At 48.4% G+C, this 22,862-nt stretch overlaps 2 protein-coding genes across 3 annotated transcripts in view; both read left to right on the plus strand.

Annotated features, from left to right (window-relative positions):
• The first annotated feature begins 1,355 nt into the window (after positions 1-1,355).
• Positions 1,356-19,968, plus strand: LOC135190955 (protein argonaute-4). 2 transcript variants are annotated; one of them, XM_064172803.1, is made up of 18 exons: positions 1,356-1,437; positions 4,953-5,118; positions 5,782-5,902; positions 6,996-7,177; positions 7,565-7,701; positions 7,792-7,926; positions 8,104-8,191; positions 8,809-8,956; positions 9,387-9,506; positions 9,965-10,093; positions 10,248-10,381; positions 11,134-11,318; positions 11,951-12,110; positions 12,627-12,942; positions 13,442-13,576; positions 14,378-14,479; positions 15,257-15,456; positions 15,764-19,968. In XM_064172803.1, exons 3-18 carry the CDS (start codon positions 5,798-5,800, stop codon positions 15,870-15,872), a joined length of 2,385 nt encoding a protein of 794 aa, XP_064028873.1. In that variant the 5' UTR covers positions 1,356-1,437; positions 4,953-5,118; positions 5,782-5,797; the 3' UTR covers positions 15,873-19,968. The 2 variants fall into 2 exon arrangements, with proteins under 2 accessions (XP_064028873.1, XP_064028871.1); XM_064172801.1 differs by lacking the exon at positions 1,356-1,437 and adding an exon at positions 1,619-1,934.
• A 2,417-nt stretch (positions 19,969-22,385) lies between these two features.
• LOC135190960 (protein argonaute-1-like) overlaps positions 22,386-22,862 on the plus strand; it is a 22,342-nt gene continuing 21,865 nt past the window's right edge. Inside the window, 1 exon segment of the mRNA XM_064172808.1 lies at positions 22,386-22,514. Within this exon segment, the coding sequence (XP_064028878.1) occupies positions 22,490-22,514 (25 nt within the window). The 5' untranslated portion in view covers positions 22,386-22,489.

The raw sequence follows: 22,862 nt of genomic DNA on the forward strand, positions 1-22,862 counted from the left end.
GGGCCCAGCCCCCGCGTCCTAATTGGGTGATTTCTGCGGCCTAGCACCGCCCTCCTGATCTGGCCCAATCACCGCTCACGCTTCGAGGCGGCACGCCCGCCCCGTAAAGCCGCCCTGTGTGGGCGCGCTCCCGGCGGTGAGGGGTGAGGCGGTTTGTGCCGGTGGGGCCCGTTTGGGGCCGGGAGCCCAGGGAGTACAAGCAGGTGTGCACAGCCGATCTGATGCGGTACCGGGCTCTGTGGGTCCTGCAGGGGTCTGCAAGCCTGCCCCCCGATGGACGCTTGCCCCTCGGAGCTGCGGCCGGGCTGTGTCCCTGAAGCGGTCTCAGTCGTGAGGGCAGCGTGGCCCTGCCGCCGTAACTATGAACTGACTGGTAACTAACAATGCGAATTCCCGGAATTAGGGGATCTTGCCAGGCAGTCAGTAAAAGAAAAATACTATAGGACAGTTTATTTTACTTAAGACCGTAATATCCTTGCTACATTAGGAATAATTTTCAGAGCTGGCAAGAAATGTGTGAGTCTGCAGGACACAGGCCTGGTCCCTTGCTAATGCTGCTTTCCAGGTGGCTCCTGGGTTGCTGTTTAGGCTCGAGGTGAGGAGAAAGTTCTTCACTGAGAGAGTCATTGGACACTGGAATGGGCTGCCCGGGGAGGTGGTGGAGTCGCCGTCCCTGGAGCTGTTCAAGGCAGGATTGGACGTGGCACTTGGTGCCATGGTCTAGACTTGAGCTCTGTGGTAAAGGGTTGGACTTGATGATCTGTGAGGTCTCTTCCAACCCTGATAATACTGTGATACTGTGATACTGTGTGATCTCCATGCCAGTTACTGGGCAGCCACCGACTGTTGGCCCTCAGAAGCCAGGCTGCTGTGCCCACAGAATTTCTAAGGGAGTGCAGCTTTGTTGACCTCTGAACCTGCTCTAACATCTCAATGTCCTTCGTTGAGTGAGGGGCCCAAAACTGATCCCAGGACTCAAGATGTGGCCTCACGACTGGTGAGACAAGGGGACAACCACTGGCCACACTGTTGCTGATTGAGACCAGGATGCTGATGGCACGCATGCAGATGAACTTGGGCACACCCTGCCAGCTCATCTCCAGCCGCTGTCAGTCAGCACCCCCCGGTACTTTTCCAGCGGGCAATTTCCAGCCCCTGCCCCCAGGCTGGAGCCTTCATGGGATCGTTGTGACCGAAGTGCAGGACCTGGCCCTCGGCCTCGTTAAATGAGGAAGGCACCGGGGAGGCTAGCTTCAGGGTGCGCCCGCGTCTTCTGCCGCTGGTGTCGTTTGCCAAATGCGGTAAAACACCGGCAGGGAACCGAGGCCGAACTCCCATCGCGGGCTGAAACGGACTCCCGAGGCGCGGGGCGGGGCCGCGCACGGGAAGCTGCCGCCGTCACCTGTTGCGGGCGCGGAGCTGCGCCAGCGTCGAAAGGTGCGGGGCGGCGTGCGCGCTCCCGTGGGCAACGGGGTGGCGCGCGTGCGCGAGCCGGCGGCGGCGGGGCAGCGTGGAGGGGCCTTCTCCTACTCCTTCCTCCTCCTCCTCCTCGTCGCCAGAGAGGCGGGGGGCGCGCACGGGGGGGCGGCGGCGGCGCGTGCTGGCGGCGGCGGGGGCGCGCACGGGCTCGGCGGCGGCGCAGCGGGGGGATTGTTTGCGCCGCCGCTCGGGGAAGCGGAACGCGGGGATCGGTCCCCGCCGCGCCCCCTCTTCGTCGTCGACCTCCTCCTCCACCTCTTCGTCCTCATCGTCCTCCCCGCGCCCCGCCGCCGCCGGCCCCGTTCCCCCTCAAGGCCCCAGCCCCGCAGCCAATATTCCCGAGATCAAGCGCTACGCGGCGGCGGCGGGGCCGGCGACGGGGCCCGGGGCGGTCGGCGGGGCCGGGGGGGACCGCAGCGAGGCCGCCGCCGCCGCCATGGAGGCGCTGGGACCCGGTGAGAGCCGCGGGGGCGCGGAGCGGGGGTTGGCGCGGGGAAGGAGGGGTCCTGGCCGGCTGAGGCCTGACAGGTCGCCGTCGGCACCGGCCCTGTCAGGCGCGGGCCCGGCACTGGGCCCGGCGGCTCCTGTCAGTGCGGGGAAAGGAGGCCGCGGGCCTGTCCGGGGCTGCCACCGCGATCCTCGGGTGGGCAGCCGCCACGGCCCGGGGCGGGCAGTCCGGTGGGTGTTACAGCCTGGGACCTGGGGCCGCAGGTGACCCTGAGCGGGTCTCCCTTTGGCGTCGGCGCTGACAGGCCAGCGGGCCCGGAGGCTTATCGGTAGTCTCCGGCCGCTTTCCTCTAAAGAGGAGCTGCGGCAGGTCGGTAAACTTTGCGAGAAGGTTTGCATGGTCCCTTCCAGCGCCTGCGGGGCGGGCGGGCGGCTGCGGGAAAAGTTCCATGCCCGAGCCACTGGGTGACAACCGGGAGCAGAGGACGTGGCCAGGCTGGGCTCCGAGGAAGCACATGTAGGGCTGTGGGTGCACAGGGTAATGTAGTCCTGCAGATAAGTCCCGTAAACTCTACAGTAAGAAGTTGAATTTTTGGCATTGGGTGATTATTAAGAGGTTAAGGTCATACCTTCTTTTTTTCTTTCGTTCTTTTTTTCTACACGAGCTTTGGTTAAATATTGGGGCTTTGTCTATGGTATTTTCCTGCTTGTGCCATACTCTGATTATTCTTCTGTCAGCTGTCTGTAAGAGGTATCTCTCGGCCGAAGTGTTTTGTGCAGCTTATCTGTCAAGTTTCTGTTCGAACTGTTGGGTATCACTGAAGTGATGTTAGTTTTGGTGTGATAGGAAATGTTTATTGACATAAAGGTGGACTTCAGAAAAATCTAGATGATAAAGTAGTGGAGAGCTGACTCGGAGGGACTGCTCTGTATGTAGAGGATGCAATGTGTCCTCTCTGACTTCCTACTACATATCGGATCCTCTTTCACTTTAGCGTTTCCTGTCTGAATGACCATGGTTGAGATGCTTGGTCCAGAATCGACACAGAATAGAAGAAATTAAAAGGCTAACAACAGCTATAACCGTGGGCAGGCTGATTAGGTTAAAATCATGATAAAATAAGTGTAATGTGTTCAGTTGGGACTGATTTTAGCTCGTTCCTTGTAATTCTTTGAGAAATAACTTGAGAAAGGAAAGTTTTTACCTCCTTTGATCTAGCCTGACCGAGGTCAGCCTTGCCATGCTTGTTTACAGAACTTGTCAATAGCAAGGGGGGAAAACGGGTAAATATAGTTGTCATTTAATCTCTTGCAGGAGGTCAGTGCCTGCACTTACTTCAGACTAATTAGAACGGGATTAATGGATCAGCTCTCTAGTATCCAAATAAGCACAGCAACTTCGTCTGTCCTCGATGATTCATGCTTGTCAAGGCAGCTGTAGGGTTTTGCAATACTAGCTGTGCCCCACAGCCGGTGTAACTGGGGTGTGCCGAGCTACTCCTGGAGGATCGTGGTCAGTCCTGTGACTGCAGAGCCTGTGAGGTGTGGTGTGGGATGTCTGTGGCCTCAGCAGCTACCCTGCCACCCCAGCTTGTGGCAGTCGATGCATTGGGTGGGCTACAGCTGCTTCCATGCTCTAAATATCCTGGCGTTATTGTCCTCAGGCTGGCGATTTTAAGTGTTGATGCAGTAGCCACTGTAGGTTTTATAAACCCAGTGGAGAAGGCTCACTGGATTTGATTTATGATTATGTTAAAGTTTATTGCTGCATCCTGAAGTGTACCCAAATAGGAGTTTCATCCTTCCATAGCTTCTCTTCCCTCCTGATATCAACTGTAAGCCTTTGACTTATGTGGATACAGGCAGATTGACACTACGACACTAAATTTGCCCTGCATTTTATGATTGGTTTATTACTGACTGCATCGTCGTCTTCTAACACTTTTCCCCCCCTCTCCTTTGCTACTCTACAACAGATGGAAGAAGCTTCAGTCGTGCTAAGCACTGGCAGATGTAGACCAAACCCAAGAAAACACACCCATTCAGTTTGCTTGATGTGCAGTGTCAGCTGAGGCTGAGATAGACTTTAAAAACATCTCTTTAATCTTGTTAACTTGGTATCTAAGATCTTAACACTTCAAGGAAGTTAACTAAAGACTTAACTAGTAACTAGCTAGTTGTGTGAGGCAAGTGTGAGTACTTTTTTCAAGCCTCCAATAATTTCCTCCTTAGATCTGTTCCTGAAGTTCTTATGTCCAAACAAATTATCTTCTCCACATCTTTTCAGAGCCTTTATCTATCTTTATGCTTTCTCCCTTACCCTTAGGAAGCCTAATCTTTCCCTCACTCGCTTTTTTTTGTGTGTTGGAATTTTAAATTGGCTGAATTTTAAAGGAGAAAAGCCTTTCACTACTTAAAAAAAGTGATGTGTTCATGATGTAAAGGAAGCAACATCTCTTTCAGCTTAGATTCAAGAGTGAAATATGTTTTAATTTAGGTTGAAATCAAAATGTCCCTTACTCATTTCTAGCTAATAACCAATTTTCAGATAAAAATTGGGGGTGTATGTCCTAAGTATGCCAGGAGCCAGCAGCCATTAACAGCTGAACTTTAAGCCTATAGGGGAAACTGTGAAAAAATGTGACTTGCATGGCCATGGGAAAGTTCTAGAGGTGGTGTTAGGAGTGTATTTATCTTCACATGGCATAAAAATATGCAAGATGCAAATGGTTTGGTTCCATCTCAGGATTCTGTGAAGTTCACACCCACAATCATGAATAAATGTCAGTAGTTTTGAGAGTGAGCTGTGTCTCTGTCCTGTGTGTACTTGAAGGAGTGTAGGTTTTTGTACCTGGCAGTTCAGAGCAGCTGGAAGGCTAAGCCACTTGGAACACCTCCATTTGCAACCTCAGAAAGCTACTTAGGATTTCTCTCTGCCCTGTCAGAGAGTCAGCCACAGTACACCTGAAAGGATACGGCACTGAACGATCGATTACACCTCATACATATTTATTTGACTTCCTCAGGGCCCCCAGCAAGCCTTTTCCAGCCACCCCGCCGCCCGGGCCTGGGAACTGTTGGGAAACCCATCCGCCTCCTTGCCAATCACTTTCAGGTTCAGATCCCCAAGATTGATGTTTATCACTATGATGTAGACATCAAACCAGAAAAACGGCCCCGAAGAGTCAACAGGTAGGAGTCATGTAATTGAAAAATGAAAAAGTCTCTGTGGCTCAGTGTAAGAATACTGCTGGTCCTTGATGCTGGAAATCCTTCAGCTGCTGAAGGCCAGGGAATGTCTGAGCAACAGGCAGCAGCTGCTGGGCACTGAACCATAGTGCAATATTCTCCTTATTTTTATTAAGATGTTTTGCAACTGGTCTGTCATCTGAAGGCTCTAGGAAATGTACAAAGCCTTGAACTGCAGCTGGGTTTATTTTCCAGGCCCTGGTAATTGTTCCACAGCCTGTTACACAAACGTGTGTTAGCAGCTGAGGGGAGGGAATTTAGCTTGCAGATTGATGCAGAGCCTCTTAGGGTCCTTGTGTCAGTGCTTTGTCAGTAGAATCAACCCACAGAGCACTTCCCTCATCCCAAAGTAGATGCTTGTGTTTGCTCCTGAGTACTTTCCAGATCCCACTGCCTGTTTTGGCTGTGTCCCTACTGACAAAGGCCTTTCCACCTCAGTATCTTGATCTGGAGGTAACTTGTAAAGCTCTTGAGCTACTGCCCTGGGAGTTTTTCTGCTGCATTGTTATTTCTCCTACCTTTGCTCATTTAAGAAAATAAGAGAAAGTAATATTAAACTGTGTCAGACACTTGCTAGATCTTCTGTTCTTCACTCTGACTCTGCAGAGAGGTGGTGGATACCATGGTGAGACACTTCAAGATGCAGATATTTGGTGATCGGCAGCCTGGGTACGATGGGAAGCGCAACATGTACACGGCTCACCCCTTACCCATCGGCCGGGACAGAGTGAGTGTCACCGGGGGCAGGTCTATGTTTCTGTAGAGAAGCTGTTACAGTGTCCTTTGCTAAGTGTTCTTTTATTGGCACAAACCCCAAATGCTGTCACACCTATTAGCGTCACATTCTCCTGGACGTGTTCTTGTGTGACCTGCCCTAAGCGGTCCTGCTTTGCAGGGGGGTTGGACTCGGTGATCTCTGGAGGTTCCCTTCCAACTCTTAGCATTCTGTGATTCTATGATCTTGCAAACACCAGGCAGTGCTCCTCAGGAATCTCTAGGAACTTAAGTCCTGCTTTACTTAAGTTTCTAACTCCCTGCTTTTCATGTGGAGTTTGTCAGTGACTGTGTGAACCAGCATCGTGCTCTTTCAGCCGCCAGCAGATTGATCTATTTTCACCCTGACAGAAACTTCCCTTCTCTCAGTTTTAACCCTCATTCTGTTGCTAAATGATAAAGTCATTGTGAATGGCAAATAGGCTGGTTTGGCCTGACTGTACTGTGGAGATACCTCCTCCTTTTCCTTAAGGACAAGCAGATCAGCTGTACTGGCTCTTCCTGTTCTGGGCTGTGCTCGACAGCACCCTGCCTCCGACAGATTGCAGTCTGTAATGACCAGGCCTGACCAGTGTCTGGTTATTGGTGGTACAGTACTATAAGGAACACATAGGATGAGTTCACACTGACAGTGTTTGAGGATAATTCCATGTGCTGTGTGGAACTCTGAGATTTGTGAGTCTTCTTTTTGACCAAAAGCTTTTCTTGCTTTTGTATTGGGTTCTCAAAGCATCTTCTTATGAATTGAGTGACTTGAAAAAAAGAAAGAAAAAAAGTTGAGTCACAATTCTCCAGGGCTTTGATGTCACCATACTAAATGCTGCTTAAAATTTACACTCAAAGATACCTCAGTGCAGATTATGAGATTAGTATTTCCAAGCTTTTGAAATCCTATGGAAAATGAATGTAATATTTAAAGAGAATTACACAAACACTGTCAAAAAAACAGATCCAAAGGATCCTGAGAGAAAAATGAACCATTGCCCAGGGTTGTGATGATCTGCAATCCATAATGAAAGCTTGTGCTTAATTCTGTTCTGTGTCAGGTGGATATGGAAGTGACGCTCCCAGGAGAGGGCAAGGACCAGACGTTTAAAGTCTCCATTCAATGGGTGTCAGTGGTCAGCCTTCAGCTGCTGCTGGAAGCTCTGGCTGGGCACTTGAATGAAGTTCCTGAAGATTCTGTGCAGGCTCTTGATGTGATCACTCGGCACCTTCCCTCCATGAGGTGGGTGCCCTGGGTGCCTTCCCGCCTGCCTTGATCTTCTGCCTGTCTTAACACTTGTGTTCATCTCCCCCGGGTGGCTGTTCTGCTGTTATGCTTCCCTAAGGTAGAAGGGTTGAGGGATGCAGTTGTGTAATTCAACCCCTGCCTTACACATATACACTAGAATAGGGAAATCTGATCTGAACGCAAGACTTGTGTCTGCTGGTCATGTTTCTAAGGGGAATTTGCTGTAGCCATCACTGGCAGGAAAGGCTTTGTGTGCGCGTCATGAATTAACTCAAACAGTTCTGCTGTGCTATAGAAATGTGTTTTAAACACCATAGACACAGATGTAAAATGCAGTATGGGAAAGGATGTCAAAATACAAATTTTCCTATCTGTTTTCAGGTACACTCCTGTGGGTCGCTCCTTCTTCTCCCCCCCTGAAGGTTATTATCACCCCCTGGGAGGTGGCAGAGAGGTCTGGTTTGGTTTCCACCAGTCAGTCAGGCCTGCCATGTGGAACATGATGCTCAACATCGATGGTATGTAAGAAATTCTGTCCCACTAATGGAGCAGAGGTCTTCCTGCTTCTAAATTAACTCCTTTTTCATTCTTTTGTTTTTAAATCATAGTGTCAGCAACTGCTTTCTATCGTGCTCAGCCTATCATTGAGTTCATGTGCGAGGTGTTGGACATTCAGAACATCAATGAACAGACCAAGCCTCTTACAGACTCCCAGCGTGTCAAGTTTACCAAAGAAATCAGAGGTAAGGGCTTGTTTTAAAGCTCCTGCCACAAAACACTGCAAGCCTGCTCGTAGTGCATTGTGTTCAGAACTGGCAAAGACCTTGAGCAACTGGACTGTGCCTTTTTTGTTTTCCTCTTTCTCAAAGGTAACTCTTATGGCTGAATTTATTTAGGTGACTTTTGTGTTGGGTTTTCAGGTCTAAAAGTGGAGGTTACCCACTGTGGGCAGATGAAGAGGAAGTACCGTGTGTGTAACGTGACCCGGCGGCCGGCCAGCCACCAGACGTACGTACACCAGGGAGGATGAGGAAGGAATTCTTTCCAGTGAGGGTGGTGAGACACTGGAACAGGTTGCCCAAGGAGGTTGTGGCTGCTCCCTCCCTGGAGGTGTTCAAGGCCAGGCTGGATGAGGCCTTGAGCAGCCTGTTCTAGTGGGAGGTGTTCCTGCCTATGGCAGGGGTTGGGAACTGGATAATCCTTGAGTTCCCTTCCAACTAACCCATTCTATGATTCTATTCTGTGATTCAAACCATTCTTTGAATCTGTGAGTGCTTTCTTAAAAGTCATGAACCTCCCTGTGCAAGAACAGTCAGTTCTGGAGGTGAAGCAACTCTATGTCTGTACAAAAGTGTTTAGTTTTGGTGGAACAGAAGAATAATGTGCATTTAGGCCTCTTCATTTGCCTTCCACCCAGGAAAACTGAAACTGAATCTCTGTTTTTTAAACGTAGTTATAAAAAAATGTGATTTAAAAAATATCTATGAAGAATGCAGTATATAGTTTAAAAAAACAACTTCTAGATAATAGATCCAGTAGCTAAGGAAAAGGAATTTTCCTTACCATTTTTCCCTTTAAAAGAAAAAAGTCTTGGAAATTCTAACCAGTACAAATGTCCTTTGTAGGTTTCCTCTGCAGCTGGAAAATGGGCAGGCTATGGAGTGCACAGTAGCTCAGTATTTTAAGCAGAAGTACAGTCTGCAACTAAAATATCCTCACCTTCCTTGTCTCCAAGTAGGACAGGAACAGAAACACACATACTTACCACTCGAGGTAAGAATCTGGCTTTCTCTTGCACTGTGGTGTATACTCTGAGTATAGAAGAGGCTGTAGGGACATCTTGTGGCCTTTTCTGTGCTTAAAAGGCTGGTCAGAAGGCTGGGGACAGCCTTCTTAGCAGGGCTTCTTATGACAGGACAAGGAGTGATGGTTTAATCTAAAAGGGGTAGGCATTTTTAGCACAAGTAAGAAATGTTTCACACAGAGGGTGGCGAAACCCTGGCCCAAGCTGCTCAGAGAAGTGGTAGATGCTGCACTCCTGAAACCATTCCAGGTCAGATTGGATGGGCTCTGAGCACGCTAGCTGAAGATGTCCCTGCTCACTGTGAGGGGGCTGGACTAGATGAGCTTCCACACTTCCACCTAAAGCCTTCTATGACTCTATCTCACAGCGTCATGCCACCGTTCTGTGTTTTCCATGCAGGTGTGCAACATCGTGGCAGGCCAGAGGTGCATCAAGAAGCTCACAGACAATCAGACCTCCACCATGATCAAAGCAACTGCAAGGTCTGCTCCAGACCGACAAGAGGAGATCAGCAGACTCGTAAGTGGCTTTTCCAGCTCAGCAGTCTGTGTTTGTCACTGCCTGTGGCTCTTCCAGTAGCACATGGAGTCATAAACAGAACGTCCAAGAGCTGCAGAGGTTTAAAATTCTGCCTTCTTTAAAACCAATCTTTTTTTCAGAGGTGCACAGAGTCAGGACAAGGGGTAATGGGCACAAACTTGAACTTGGGAAGTTCCATCTAAACATGAGGAGAAACTTCTTTGATTTAAGGGTGACAAAGCATGGGAACAGGCTGCCCAGAGAGGTGGTGGATTCTCCATCTCTGGAGACATTCCAAAACCACTTGGACATGTTCCTATGTGACCTTCTCTATCATTGGACTTGATCTCCAGAGGTCTCTTTCCAACTCCTTCCATTCTGTGCAAATAGAAATCCTGACAGAGGACAGAGCCACCTGAAGCATTAGATGGAGTGACAAATGCATTTCTTGTCACTAGGTGAAAAGTAACAGCATGGTTGGTGGGCCAGATCCCTATCTGAAGGAGTTTGGCATCGTTGTCCATAATGAAATGACAGAGCTGACAGGCAGAGTTTTGCCAGCACCGATGCTGCAGTATGGAGGCAGGGTGAGTTTTCCATGCTTTGTAAAATGCCTTGCCCTGAGCTTATTTGGACTCATTTTGTGTCCTCTCCTTTCTATGAGCACTGTTCTGCTATCAGCAAAACAAGAAGTACAGTTCTTGTGGTTTACTTTTTATTTGCCTTTTGTTTTTTACCTAGAACAAGACTGTGGCCACACCAAACCAAGGTGTGTGGGACATGAGAGGGAAGCAATTCTATGCTGGCATTGAGATTAAAGTTTGGGCTGTTGCCTGTTTTGCTCCTCAAAAACAGTGCAGGGAAGACTTGCTGAAGTAAGTATTTCCCTTTTTAACTCAGGATCCCTATTTCAGGGTTTATTCTCCTTGTATTTCTAAAGGATGATCTGTGGTATCAGTTGGTTTTAGTGCATCTAATAGTAAAAAGAGAAGTAGACAGTTCTGCAGTGTCTTAAATATTTACAACCTGGGAAGAGGCTGTGACAGAGTTCCTAACCTGATGGAAAAACATTAATTCCCTTAGCACTGAGGCTGTGTTTCCTGCTCTGGAGGCTACATTCTACTCATATCCTGTTCTCTTTACAAATAACTGACTGTGGCCTTCCATTCTAAAAGATGAGCTATTTATTCCCTTGACCTTTACTGCCTCTTAGGCAACATAGGCAACTTTTTTCCTTCAGATTACTCTACAGAATCTTAAAGATCCAGGTTGTGTGAACCAGAGTTACAACTGAACCAAAGTCACAGTTGAAGGTGTGCTCCAATAGGTTTGGTGGATGAATGAAAATATCTCAGAGTATTAGTTTGAGATCCTGTCTTGGAGCATCCAGCTCCAAATGTGTGTTTGTTTCCTCAACACTTCTGAAATGACAGCACCAAGCTTATGAAATGTCCTCCAACAGGATTAGAATCATGGCAGTTCCTCAGAGTGTTGGAACTGCTAATGGATAGTGACTAAAGTGTCAGCTTGAAAGGGCTGTGAAATAGCTTAGATCTTGTTGATAAAACCAAAGGCAAGATGAAACCCAGTGCACAGGGCAGGACAGAGGCAGCTTTCTCCTCTCCAGGAGCTTCACAGACCAGCTGCGCAAGATCTCCAAGGATGCTGGGATGCCCATCCAAGGCCAGCCCTGCTTCTGCAAATATGCCCAGGGAGCAGACAGTGTGGAGCCCATGTTCAAACACCTAAAACTGACCTACGTGGGGCTGCAGCTGATCGTGGTGATCCTGCCTGGAAAGACGCCCGTGTACGGTAAGGAGAGGAGGCTGGAAGGTGTGCATGAGTTGTGTAGAGAGTGGGCAGCTTGTTCTGCACTTCAGTGGTGGGAAGGAGGCAGACCAGGCAATAGGAAAGAAACACAAGGAGACCTTAGAGCAGCATTGCAGTACCTGAAGGAGGCCTACAAGAAAGCTGGGGAGAGATTTTCTGCAATGGCTTGTTGTGGTAGGGTGAGAGGGAGGGAATTGAAGCTTGAGTAGAGCAGATTTAGACTGCGGATTAGGAATTCTTTACAGGAAAGATAGTGAGGCACTGGAACAAGTTGCCCAGGGAGGTTGTGGATAAACCCACTCTCTGGAGGTGTTCAAGGCAAGGTTGGATGAGGCCTTGAACAACCTAGGCTAGTGGAAGGTGTCCCTGCCCATGGCAGAGGGGTTGGAACTGGATGATCTTTAAGGTCCCTTCCAGCCCAACCCATTCCATGAATCTTCTGTTTAAAAGGGGGTTTGCAAATGGGATAGTTCTATGTTACCAAAGAGGGAACTGAACCTTAGGTCAGAGAACTTCTAAGGATCCGAATTATGGTAACATTTAAACGTAAGAGAAGGCAGCTGGAACTGCTGACTGCAGGTAACTGCAACCACTGACTTCTTTTTCTGTCACAGCTGAAGTGAAGCGGGTTGGTGACACTCTCCTAGGAATGGCCACTCAGTGTGTGCAGGTAAAGAACGTGGTAAAAACCTCACCACAAACACTCTCCAACCTGTGTCTGAAGATAAATGCAAAACTTGGAGGAATCAACAACGTGCTTGTACCTCATCAAAGGTGAGGATAAATCTAAAGCTCTTCTTCAAGCAAAGGGTTGTCAGTTTGTTGTGTTAGCTGAAATGGTACCTTTCAAAATACTGCTTTAGAAATACTGAGTCTGGAGTGGATAAAGAAGAATACTTCTGCTTTCAGAGTCTGCCTGGTGAGCTGGAGATCATCTCTCACACAGTGTGTGTGAAAACAAGCTCACAAAGGCTGTTTCTTCCTCCACATCTTTTTCCTGCCTTTGGGTTCACTCCTGCTTTTCCTCTGGCCACCTCCTTAAGCACCCTCTGTTTCCTTCCAAACTGGAAGAAAAGAAGTGAGGAGAAGTGATAAGTGCTTGTAGCTGCCTGCCTTTGCTCCTTCCCCTTTTCACTTTCTAGGCTCTCTGGGTTAAAAGCTTGAAGCAGAGAACTTTGTAAAGCTCCTGGCAGGGTTTTAGTTCTGTTGAATTCCAACCTGCTTCAGTTGGAATTTTTTTTTCCTTCCTCAACCCCCTTACTCCTGTAACTATTTTTCTTCATCAAACAGGCCATCAGTGTTCCAGCAGCCAGTGATCTTTCTGGGAGCAGATGTCACTCACCCTCCTGCTGGGGATGGGAAGAAGCCGTCGATAGCGGCAGTGGTGGGCAGCATGGACGGGCATCCCAGCCGCTACTGCGCTACTGTGCGCGTCCAGACCTCCCGCCAGGAGACCTCCCAGGAGCTGCTCTACAGCCAGGAGGTCATACAGGACCTCACCAACATGGTGCGAGAGCTGTTGATCCAGTTCTACAAATCTACTCGTTTCAAGCCCACCAGGATCATTTACTACAGAGGGGGGGTGTCAGAGGGACAGATGAAGCAGGTATTGTCTCATGATTTCTTGTTGCTTGTGTAAAGGGATTGGCCCTTGAAAAAACCTCTGTATCTGTAGTTCGCTTTTGTTATGGGGACAGTTAACAGTTTCATTTGAGTTTGTAGATCGCTTTTGTTGTGGGGACAGTTAACAGTTTCATTTGAGTTTGTAGATCGCTTTTGTTATGGGGACAGTTAACAGTTTCATTTGAGTTCTGGCCACACACAGGCATTATTTCCTAGAGTACTGTGTCCAGGTCTGGACTCCTTAGTTCAGAACAGACAGGGAACTACTGGAGAGAGTCCAGCAAAGGGCTATGAAGGCACTGAGGGGGACTCTGAGTGGGCAAGGTTGAGAGACCTGGGGCTGTTAAGCCTGGAGAATATCTGCAGTTACCCTGTCAGATTATATTCCTTAAAAACTGTCATTTCTGTGGGGGGAAAAAACCCTGGAAATAACAGAATGTGTACTGAATTCAGCACCTAATAATTGCATCTTCTACTTGTAGGTAGCTTGGCCAGAGCTGATAGCGATCCGGAAGGCCTGCATTAGTTTGGAAGAAGATTATAGACCAGGAATAACCTACATTGTTGTACAGAAAAGGCACCACACCAGGCTGTTCTGTGCTGACAAAACTGAAAGGGTAAGTAATGTTGGCTGCATAAGGAGGTGATGACAATAGGAAAGTAGTTGCTATTTGGTTAAGTGGGGTGGTGTATCCCTTTTGCCCACTAACACTGAATCAGTCTGCACAAGCAGCAGCAGTTCTGCACAGGAACAGGTTTTCTTTACCAAAATAACCAGTTCCTCTCTGTTTTTTGTTGCTCTAGATGGAGCAGCCAGATGGAACAGCTTGTTCCCAGCCCCTTTTGGAGCAGGCATATTCCATATCCCTGTGTTTGTTTACCTGGAGCTGCAGCCTGGATTTTTCACGCTGGGATTCCTGACTATAAACTGAACCAGTTGTTCAGTTTGTGGCCTGTGCTGTCTCTAGATGGCTTTGTGAGATTTGGCCATGGCATAAATCCCCAGAGCCAACTAAGGAACCTTCTTTAGGAAAATCCCTGGTTTCAGATTTGCTTTAAAAATGCAGCTCTTGGGGGTGTGAGTGCAAACAAGGATATGAAATAAATTTACTTCAGCAAACCTGCAGGTTCTAAAGATCCTAAATCACTTGTGTAGGCTTTATCCCACTCTGCAGTTTTAATGGTACTGGCAAGTTTTTTCTTTCTCTCTGATGACACACCAGTTGGATTTGGTGAAGTTTCTAAAAATGAACTCTCAGAGAACATTTAATTCCTCCTATGTAAATGACCTTAAAATTTTTCCACCTTTCTGAGTGGTAAATTCTCAAACAGCTTTAAGCAGAACCTACCTTAGGAGGTAGTTTTGGGTCACTTCCAAAAAAAGCCCTGTGGACTAATAATAAACTTTTCCTCTCTAGGTGGGTAAGAGTGGCAATGTACCAGCAGGCACTACAGTGGACAGCACGATCACACATCCTTCTGAATTTGACTTTTACCTCTGTAGCCATGCAGGAATTCAGGTAATGTTTCAGATCTGCTGTGCCCAGGCTGCAGGACTAAACTCTTAGCATTGTCTGATGAGTAATATTGCTTCTGTTTATAGCTTGGTACACTTACAGCTGCAGTCAGCCCCGTGCCTATTTGGCACTTACACTTCAGTGCTCTGGTAGAAGGTGCAGCCTTCAGGTACAAATTCTGTTTGTGAAAGGAGGTTCTCCTCCCCCTCTGCTGTTCCCCAGTGAGGCCACAGCTGGAGTATTGTGTCCAGTTCTGAGCTCCGCAGTTCAAGAGAGAGGGAACTACTAGAGAGAGTCCACTGAAGGCTGTGAAGATGCTGAGGGGCCTGCAGCATCTCTTTGGGGAGGAAAGGCTGAGAGCCCTGGGGTTGTTAAGCCTGGAGAACAGCAGCTTGAGAGGGGATCTGACCAATGCTCAGCAAGAGATAAAGGGTGGGTCAAGAGGATGGGGCAGACCCTTTTCAGTTGTGCCCAGTGGCAGGACAAAGGGCAGTGGGCACAAACTAGAACCCAGGAGGTTCCATCTGAACAGGAAGAAAAAAATTCTTTGGTGTGATGGTGCTGGAGTCCTGGAGCAGGCTGTCAGAGAGGTTGTGGAGCCTCCTTCTCTGCAGAGATTCCAAACCTATCTGAACATTATGATCCTGGGCACACTGCTGTAGGTGCGCCTGCTTTAGCAGGGGCCTGGACTGGGTGATCTCCAGAGGTCCCTTCCAACCCCTGTGTCATTCTGTCTTTCTATAGCTTCTGTCTAGCTGACTGCTCATCTGTTCTCCCCAGGGAACCAGCCGGCCTTCCCACTACCAGGTCCTGTGGGATGACAACTGCTTCACTGCGGACGAGCTGCAGCTGCTGACCTACCAGCTGTGTCACACCTACGTCCGCTGCACGCGCTCGGTCTCCATTCCAGCTCCTGCCTACTATGCCAGGCTGGTAGCATTTAGGGCCAGATACCACCTTGTGGACAAGGATCATGACAGGTAAAGAACTGTGCCTTGTCCTCTTGCTAGCCAGACAACAGAGCTGAATTACAGATACCAGATATTAGAAGGAAATCCTTCACAGTGAGGGTGGTGAGACATTGGAACAGGTTGCCCAGGGAGATTGTGGATGTCCCCTCCCTGGAGGTGTTTAACGCCAGGTTGGATGAGGCCTTGAACAACTTGATCTTATCAGGGAGTTGATACTAGGTGATCTTTAAGCTCCATTCCAGCCCGAATCACATTATAAATCTCTAGAGTGCATGGCCAGGCTGTTGATGGCTCCTTGTGCCTGTTGGTTTTGCAGCGCTGAAGGCAGCCACGTGTCGGGACAGAGCAATGGCCGCGATCCTCAAGCCCTGGCAAAGGCGGTGCAGATCCACCATGATACTCAGCACACCATGTATTTTGCTTGAGGGCTTTTTGGAAGATGAGGCAAAACCACCAACCCGTGCAGTCCTGAAATGCTTTTGAACACCTACAGCTCCAACAAGGTGGCCTGGTTGATTTCAGACTGCCCACTACCAGCAGCTCTGAACCGTCGCACTGAATCTGTCCATCGCAGCAACGTCTGATGCACCAACGCGATTGAGCCATTCGTTTCATTGTTTTTTTCTGTACTAGAAATTCATAGACTTGTCTTTTTCTGATGCATTGGACTGAATTTTTACCTAAAAAAAAAAAAAAAAAAAGGAAAGATAAAAAAAAAAAAAAAGGCAAAAGGTTTGATCATGCTGAAATTTTTCAAGGAACTTGGCACGAAAGGTTTCTAGTTGAACATTTTGCTGTCTTTTTTAAGTTCTCTTCTCATCCCTTGAAGCCTGATTGTGATGACTGCTCCCCGTCTCCGTGCACTGCTTAGTGAGTACCTGCTTGGTGGCAGAAATGGTTTACTCCACTTTAAAAACGTTCTATTGTGTGGGGCCATAGGTTTTTTTAATGGAGATTTTAGACTTCACTACTGTAAATGCCTTTTAACCAACGGTAACTTTCACAGGTATTGCAGGTTTAGTTTTGGGGGGTTTTGTTTTGGTCCTTTTTTTTTGGTTGGTTGGTTTTCTTGTTGGATTTTTGTTGGTTTGTTTTTTTTTCTTTCCTCCTAATTAATCTTTTTAATCTCTGCAGACTTGGGCTGCATAAAAAAAAGCAATTGCACTATAATGCGAGTTCAAATAGAGGTGGTTCTTGTCCTGTGAATGTGTAATATAAGCAGATAGCGATGCCTGTCGGTAGGTTTTTAATTGCAGTGGTTACAAATAATAACTGCCATGGTATCTTAACAAGTTACTGAACCATCGTTTTCCCCCCTTCTAAAATAATAATAAAAAAGATAAAAAAGGACAAAAAAAAAAATTTAGCTTTTAGGTATTTTGCAGACTTTTACAAGAAAAAAAAAAAAAAGAAGTGCCCACTTTATGCTGCTGTGTGGTTTGATAAATCAAAGTGATTTTAAAACTTTTTTGTCATAGAAGGTTTAACTTTTGGCAATAAATATTTTGATTTTTTTTTATTTTTAAGCCTCCCCTGCCCCTTCCCTCCCTCCCCTTTCTCTCTCTCCACACCCAACAATGTAATTTTCTAGCTGAGGATTGTGCATGAGTTTAACCAAACCAATGTTCTCGGGTTGGTTTTTTTTTTTTTGGAACAGACAATTTGGGCAGTTTCTGAAACTTCATTAGGAAAGACACACTTCCATGCTTTTTTTAAGGGTTATTTTTAACTGTTTTATATTTCACTGTTGGTGTCCTGTCTTAAAGACATTTTTTATAAGCTTGGAAATTGGGTGTTATGTGTAGGGAAGGTTTGCCAATCTGTACAGTCTAAATGTATTGTGTGACAGGCAACCTAAGGACTTGCTACCAGCATTTTAACCCCTTCTCTTTTTGGTTTTCTCCTTTTTCTCCTCCCACCTCCTCCGTGGGAATCTGGGTTGCCCACACAACTGCATCCAACAGCATGTTTAACCCATGTGAGTCCCATGTACTGATTCTATCCCAGCCTAGAAATTAGGGATTGTTTTAAATCTGCTTGGCTGCTTTTATTTTGGTTTGTTTTTTCAGCTGCAATGTGTAATCAAGAACAGGGGCCTGGTTTCACTTGAATACCCTTGGAATCCATGAGCGTAGTACCTTGAGAGTAGATTCCTCTTAGTGTTTAACCTGAGTTAGGACAGATTAAAAGCTTGTTCCTCCCCTGAGTAGAGCCAACATCACTGCTTTGATAACAGGAGTTTGAGAAGTCCAACGATTGCACTGTGGTCTCTAACACTCGTGTGGGGTTTGCTGCTAAGTCGTCTGCTGTTCCAAAGCTTGGGAACCAGCCCCCTCCAAATGTCAGCAATAGGAAATGCTGTTTCCTTCAGTCTTTAAGCTTGTAAATAAATGAAAGTTTACATTTCTCAATGCTGGTTTTTTTGTTTGGGGTTGGTTTGTTGGTTGTTGTTTTTTTTTTTCAGTCGTACCTAAGTACACTGAACTTAGTCTTCAAAAAGTTTTAGAACCTTCTTTTGAGTAGTAAATTAAGTTTTAAACTTTTCTTTGTTTCATTTCTGTTGAAAATGGGACTGAAGCGAACTCTGTTCCTGGCACATCCTGTGCACAGGTTTAGTTAAAAATAATTCTTTTTAGGTTTGGTTGCTTTGGGGGTTTGTTTTTTTGGTGGTTGTGGTGGTGGTGTTTTTTTTTTTTTAAAGAATACCTCACTTGTGTAATAAAATCAGGACATGTGGGTGGGAGACTGACCGCTGCTTCAGCTAGATGGCTGCTTTCCTCAGTACTCGTTCAGGGAGAATACAAAAGAAAAACCCCTTTTTAAGAATGAACTCTGACTGACCCAACACACGTGGAGAACTTTGGCACCTTGAAAAGAAACTGCACCCACCTTAGGTGGTAGGATCCAAGATCGCTATGTTGAGTTTGTGCACTAGGCAAGAATGTGGCTGGTTTAATCAAGAGTGCATTTCATCACCGGTTAGCTGTCCAGTGCCAAGCACTCCTAGTTCAGATTGAGTGAAGTGAGAGCCTCTCCTCTGTTTGCCTGTGACTGGACTGAATATTTAACCCTAGGTTGTCAGCCCTCGGCTGACCCCAGGCCATGGGGTGGGTATCTGAACTCACCCTTGCTTAAAGGGTGCAGTGCTAGCACTTGGGGAGAAGAGCTCTCAAGTCCAGGACCATTGTGTGGCAGTCATGGCAAGATCAAGGTCCTGGCAGCGCTGTCCCATGCAGCTCTGAGGCTGGAGATTGGGCTTGCCCGCCTGGACTAACCCCTTGGGCCTGGCTGAATCGTTATGCATGTGTCAATCAATGGGAAGATGTGCATTCTGTAGCTGTAGTTCTTAGGGTGTTTTGTTTTGGGGTTTGGGTTTTGTTTCGTTTTGTTTTGTTATTTTTTTAATAAATAAAGCCTGTTGGCCACTGTTTAGCTGTGTGGTGTGAAAGATTTAAATGTAGCAAAGTTTAAAGAGTTGGGGAAGGGAGTGGTTGATTAAAAAGGGCAGAAATGCCCTTTTCATTGCAGTTCTGCTCACTCAGTGAACAGCTGACTCTGACCCAGCTCTAGTGGCAGTCCTGGTGAGTCCATCTCAAACACTGGAGCAGCCTGGCTTAGGTGTTGTGAGTGCCACCACGCAGGGCCGTGCCTGTGGCCACATCCAGAGGTCTGCTGCACTCAGGCTCTGCCCCAGGGCCAGGGAAGGGCATCTCTGTTCAGAGCCAATTTGACAGAACCAACACACACACACCCCTCCATCCCCAAACTACCTTCGTGGATGTGCTGTAGGATTTTTCTTGCTCAATAGCAAGGGAGTAGCTCTGCTTTCATTTTAGGAAGGCAGGGTTGGGAGGGCATTGTATCAATACTGTTCAACTACAAGGTTTTTTCCTTGTGCATTGGAGGAAAGATCTTGTGAATATCACTTGGAGACTTTCTTAGTCCTTGCTATTGACATTTTCATATTTCTATGTCTTAGAGGCTGAAAATTTTCAGTGTAAGATGTTTGCATTTGTTCATTTTTTGACTTCTGATGTAATTTTTTTTTTCTGGGGGTGGGGAGAGGGTGGGGTTGTTTGTTTCTATATTGTTAGACTTGTAATGTTTCCAACTGTATTTTATTCACTTGGGACTGGATGTATGTCTATAGCAATACGAGGTACTCTTTCTATTCTGGCTGGGTTAGCAGCCCCATGTTGCAGTAAGATGCTGGTCGTGTACAACTTGCAATGTATTTTATTCTTTTATTATTATTATTATTTTCTGTTTTCTTTTATCTCTTTTTTTTTTTTTTAGCCTGCAGGGATATTTTGTGTTCATGTGTCCAAAAAAAAAAAAAATAATAATAATTAAAAAAAAAAAGAATTGGCATTCTTGTGCCAAATGTTCTGGTTTTTTCCTTGTTGATGTCGAATAAATGCAATGTACAGAGTGAGCAACTGATAACTGCTGCCTGTAAACAAATGTCTTAAATTATTTAACTTTTAATTAAAACTTGTACACCATGTGTAACCTGTGGAACTCATTGCCACAATGCATTTATTTCTCATCAGAGAATGCTTGGGAGGGACCTCTAGAGATCAAGTCCAACCCTCCTGCCAAAGCAATATTACATGGGGCAGGTCACATAAGAACGTGTCCAGGTGGTTTTGTTGGAATCTCTCCAGAGGAGACTCCACAACCTTTCTGGGCAGCCTGCTCCAGGGCTCCAGAACCATCACGGGAAGGAATTTTCCCCTTGTGTTTAGGGGGAACCTCCTGGGTGCCAGTCTGTGCCTGTTCTCCCTTGTCCTGTCACTGAGCACCACTGACAAGAGCCTGGCCCCACCCTCTTTGCCCCCTACCCTTTCGCTCTTGCTGAGCATCGATCAGATCCCCTTTCAGGCTGCTCTTCTCCCGGCTCAACAGCTGCCATACGCCAAAGCTTCCTCCAAGCCCAGCAGAGCAAGACAGGAAGCAGCTGAAACACCAAGCAAAGCTGTTTGTGCAGGTAGCAACCCCCCAAAGAACTGCATTAAATCATCAAGCCTTAGGGTTTGTACTTTGCGGATGAAATTGGTGTTCCATGGATCCCTGTGGATGCCACAGCAGCAGCTGGAACACAGACCCCAGCGATGCCGAAGCACTAAGCACCATTCTCAGAGGCAGAAACAAATTTCACTTAGTTGAGGAAACACCTAAGATTTCCTGCCAAAATATCTACCTCTGCTTTAGGCTTCTTTTCTTTCTTCAGCTGTTTAAGGGACTCAAACTCTTCTCTCACACTACAATTAAAATTTCTCCTCATGTTGTGGTGGAAGCTCCTGTGTCCCAGCCTTTGTTCTTTGTCCTGTTACTGGGTGACACCAGAAAGAGTCTGGCAACTTTATCTTGCCACCTACCCCTCTGATATTTATAGGCTTTGTTAAGGTTCATTCTCAGCCTTCTCAAGGCTAAACAGTCCCAGATGAGTCTTTGAGAGGAAATGATGTGCTAGTGCTTAGAAACTGATCCTGTTTCTACTGATGGAGATACCCACGGGTCCCCTCTGTAGGGATGGAGATAGCTATGCATCATAGAATTGTAGAATGATAGAATCAAACAGTTTGGAAGAGACCTCCAAGCTCAGCCAGTCCAACCTAGCACCCAGCCCTGGCCAACCAACCAGATCATGGCACTAAGTGCCCCAGCCAGGTTTGGCTGCAACACCTCCAGGGATGACAACTCCACCACCTCCCTGGGCAGCCCGTTCCAATGCCAATCACTCTCTCTGCCAACAACTTCCTCCTCACATCCAGCCTAGACCTTCCCACGCACAACTTGAGGCTGTGTCCCCTTGTTCTGTCCCTGGCTGCCTGGCAGAAGAGATCAACCTCGTCTGGCTACAATCTCCCTGCAGGCAGCTGCAGGCAGCAATGAGCTCTGCCCTGAGCCTCCTCTTCTGCAGGCTGCATACCCCCAGCTCCCTCAGCCCCTCCTCAAAGGGCTGTGCTCCAGGCCCCTCCCCAGCCTTGCTGCCCTTCTCTGGACACCTTCCAGCACCTCAACATCTCTCTTGAATTGAGGAGCCCAGGACTGGACACAGCACTACAGGTGTGGCCTGATGAGTACTGAGCACAGGGGCAGAATAACTTCCTTTGTCCTGCTGCCCACACTGCTCCTATCTAGGCCAGGATGCCATTGGCTCTGCTGCCCACCTGGGCACACTGCTGCCTCATGTTCAGCTACTATCTACCAGTACTCCCAGGTCACTTTCTGTCTGGCTGCTCTCAGCCACTCTGTCCCCAGCTTGTAGCGCTGCTGGTGATGGAGATGGCCACAGATCCTCTCTCTAGCGATGGTGATGGCCACGGATCTCCTCTCTAGAGATGGAGATGGCCACGGATCCCCTCTCCTGCGATGGAGGTAGCCACAGATCCCCTCTCTAGCGATGGAGATGGCCACGGATCCCCTCTCTAGCGATGGAGATGGCCACGGATCCCCTCTCTAGCGATGGAGGTAGCCACGGATCCCCTCTCTAGCGATGGAGATGGCCACGGATCCCCTCTCTGTAGTGGTAGTAAAAGGAGAGTGTCACTGCCTCTGTGTCAAAAAGCGAAAAGTGCCCAGAAAAGGGATGGAAGGCAAAAAAAAAAGTGAGGCAGCATCAAAACAGAGAGAAGGAATGAAATGATCAGGGGGCAGAAAGGATGTGGGGAAGGAGAGACAGGGGGAAAAGTAAAATAGCCCAAAACGGAGGCAGAAGAAGGGGCAAACAGCCCAGCCCCTCTGCAGCGCGGGCGGTGCGGCTGCGGCGCCTCTCGCCGGGGCCCTCTCCGCCACCGCTCCCAGCCCCGCTCCGGCGGCGCCGCCGCGCACGGGCCCAAGATGGCGGCGGGCGCCGCCTTTGTTGGCGGCGGGGCCGGGCGGCGGTGGCGGCGCGTGCGCGCTGAGGCGCGGCGAGAGGCGGCTGCGGCGGGCGGCGGAGCAGCCCCGGCCCCGGCTCCGGCCTCGGCCCCCACCGGCCCCGGCCCTACCCGCGGCTCCCGGCCCCCGGCTCGGTAGCGGCGTCCGCGTGGATGGGATGGAAGCGGGACCCTCGGGAGCAGGTAACGGCAGCGGCCTGCGGGAAGGCCGGGGTGCTGCGCACCGGGGGGCGAGAAGCGTGCGGCCGGGAACGGGCAACGGGAGGCGAGGAGCGTGAAACGAGGGGCTAGGACCTGTAACGGAGAGCGAGGAGTGTGCACGGGGGAGGGTTGAGGGCCGGTGAGGAGGGGCGAGGGCCTGTGAAGGGGCCGTGCAGGGACGGAGGTTGTAACCGGGGGCGAGTCTGCAGCGGGAGCGGGGAGCAGCACAATGAGGGCCGGGAAGCCCCGATCCGGGAGCCGAAGGGGGTCTGTAACGGGGGGCTGCGCACCGGGGGACACGAGGTAGCGGCAGCGCTATGGAGCGCTGTG

The sequence above is a fragment of the Pogoniulus pusillus genome, chromosome 37, assembly GCF_015220805.1.
Source record: "Pogoniulus pusillus isolate bPogPus1 chromosome 37, bPogPus1.pri, whole genome shotgun sequence".
In the NCBI taxonomy this organism is placed as follows: domain Eukaryota; kingdom Metazoa; phylum Chordata; class Aves; order Piciformes; family Lybiidae; genus Pogoniulus; species Pogoniulus pusillus.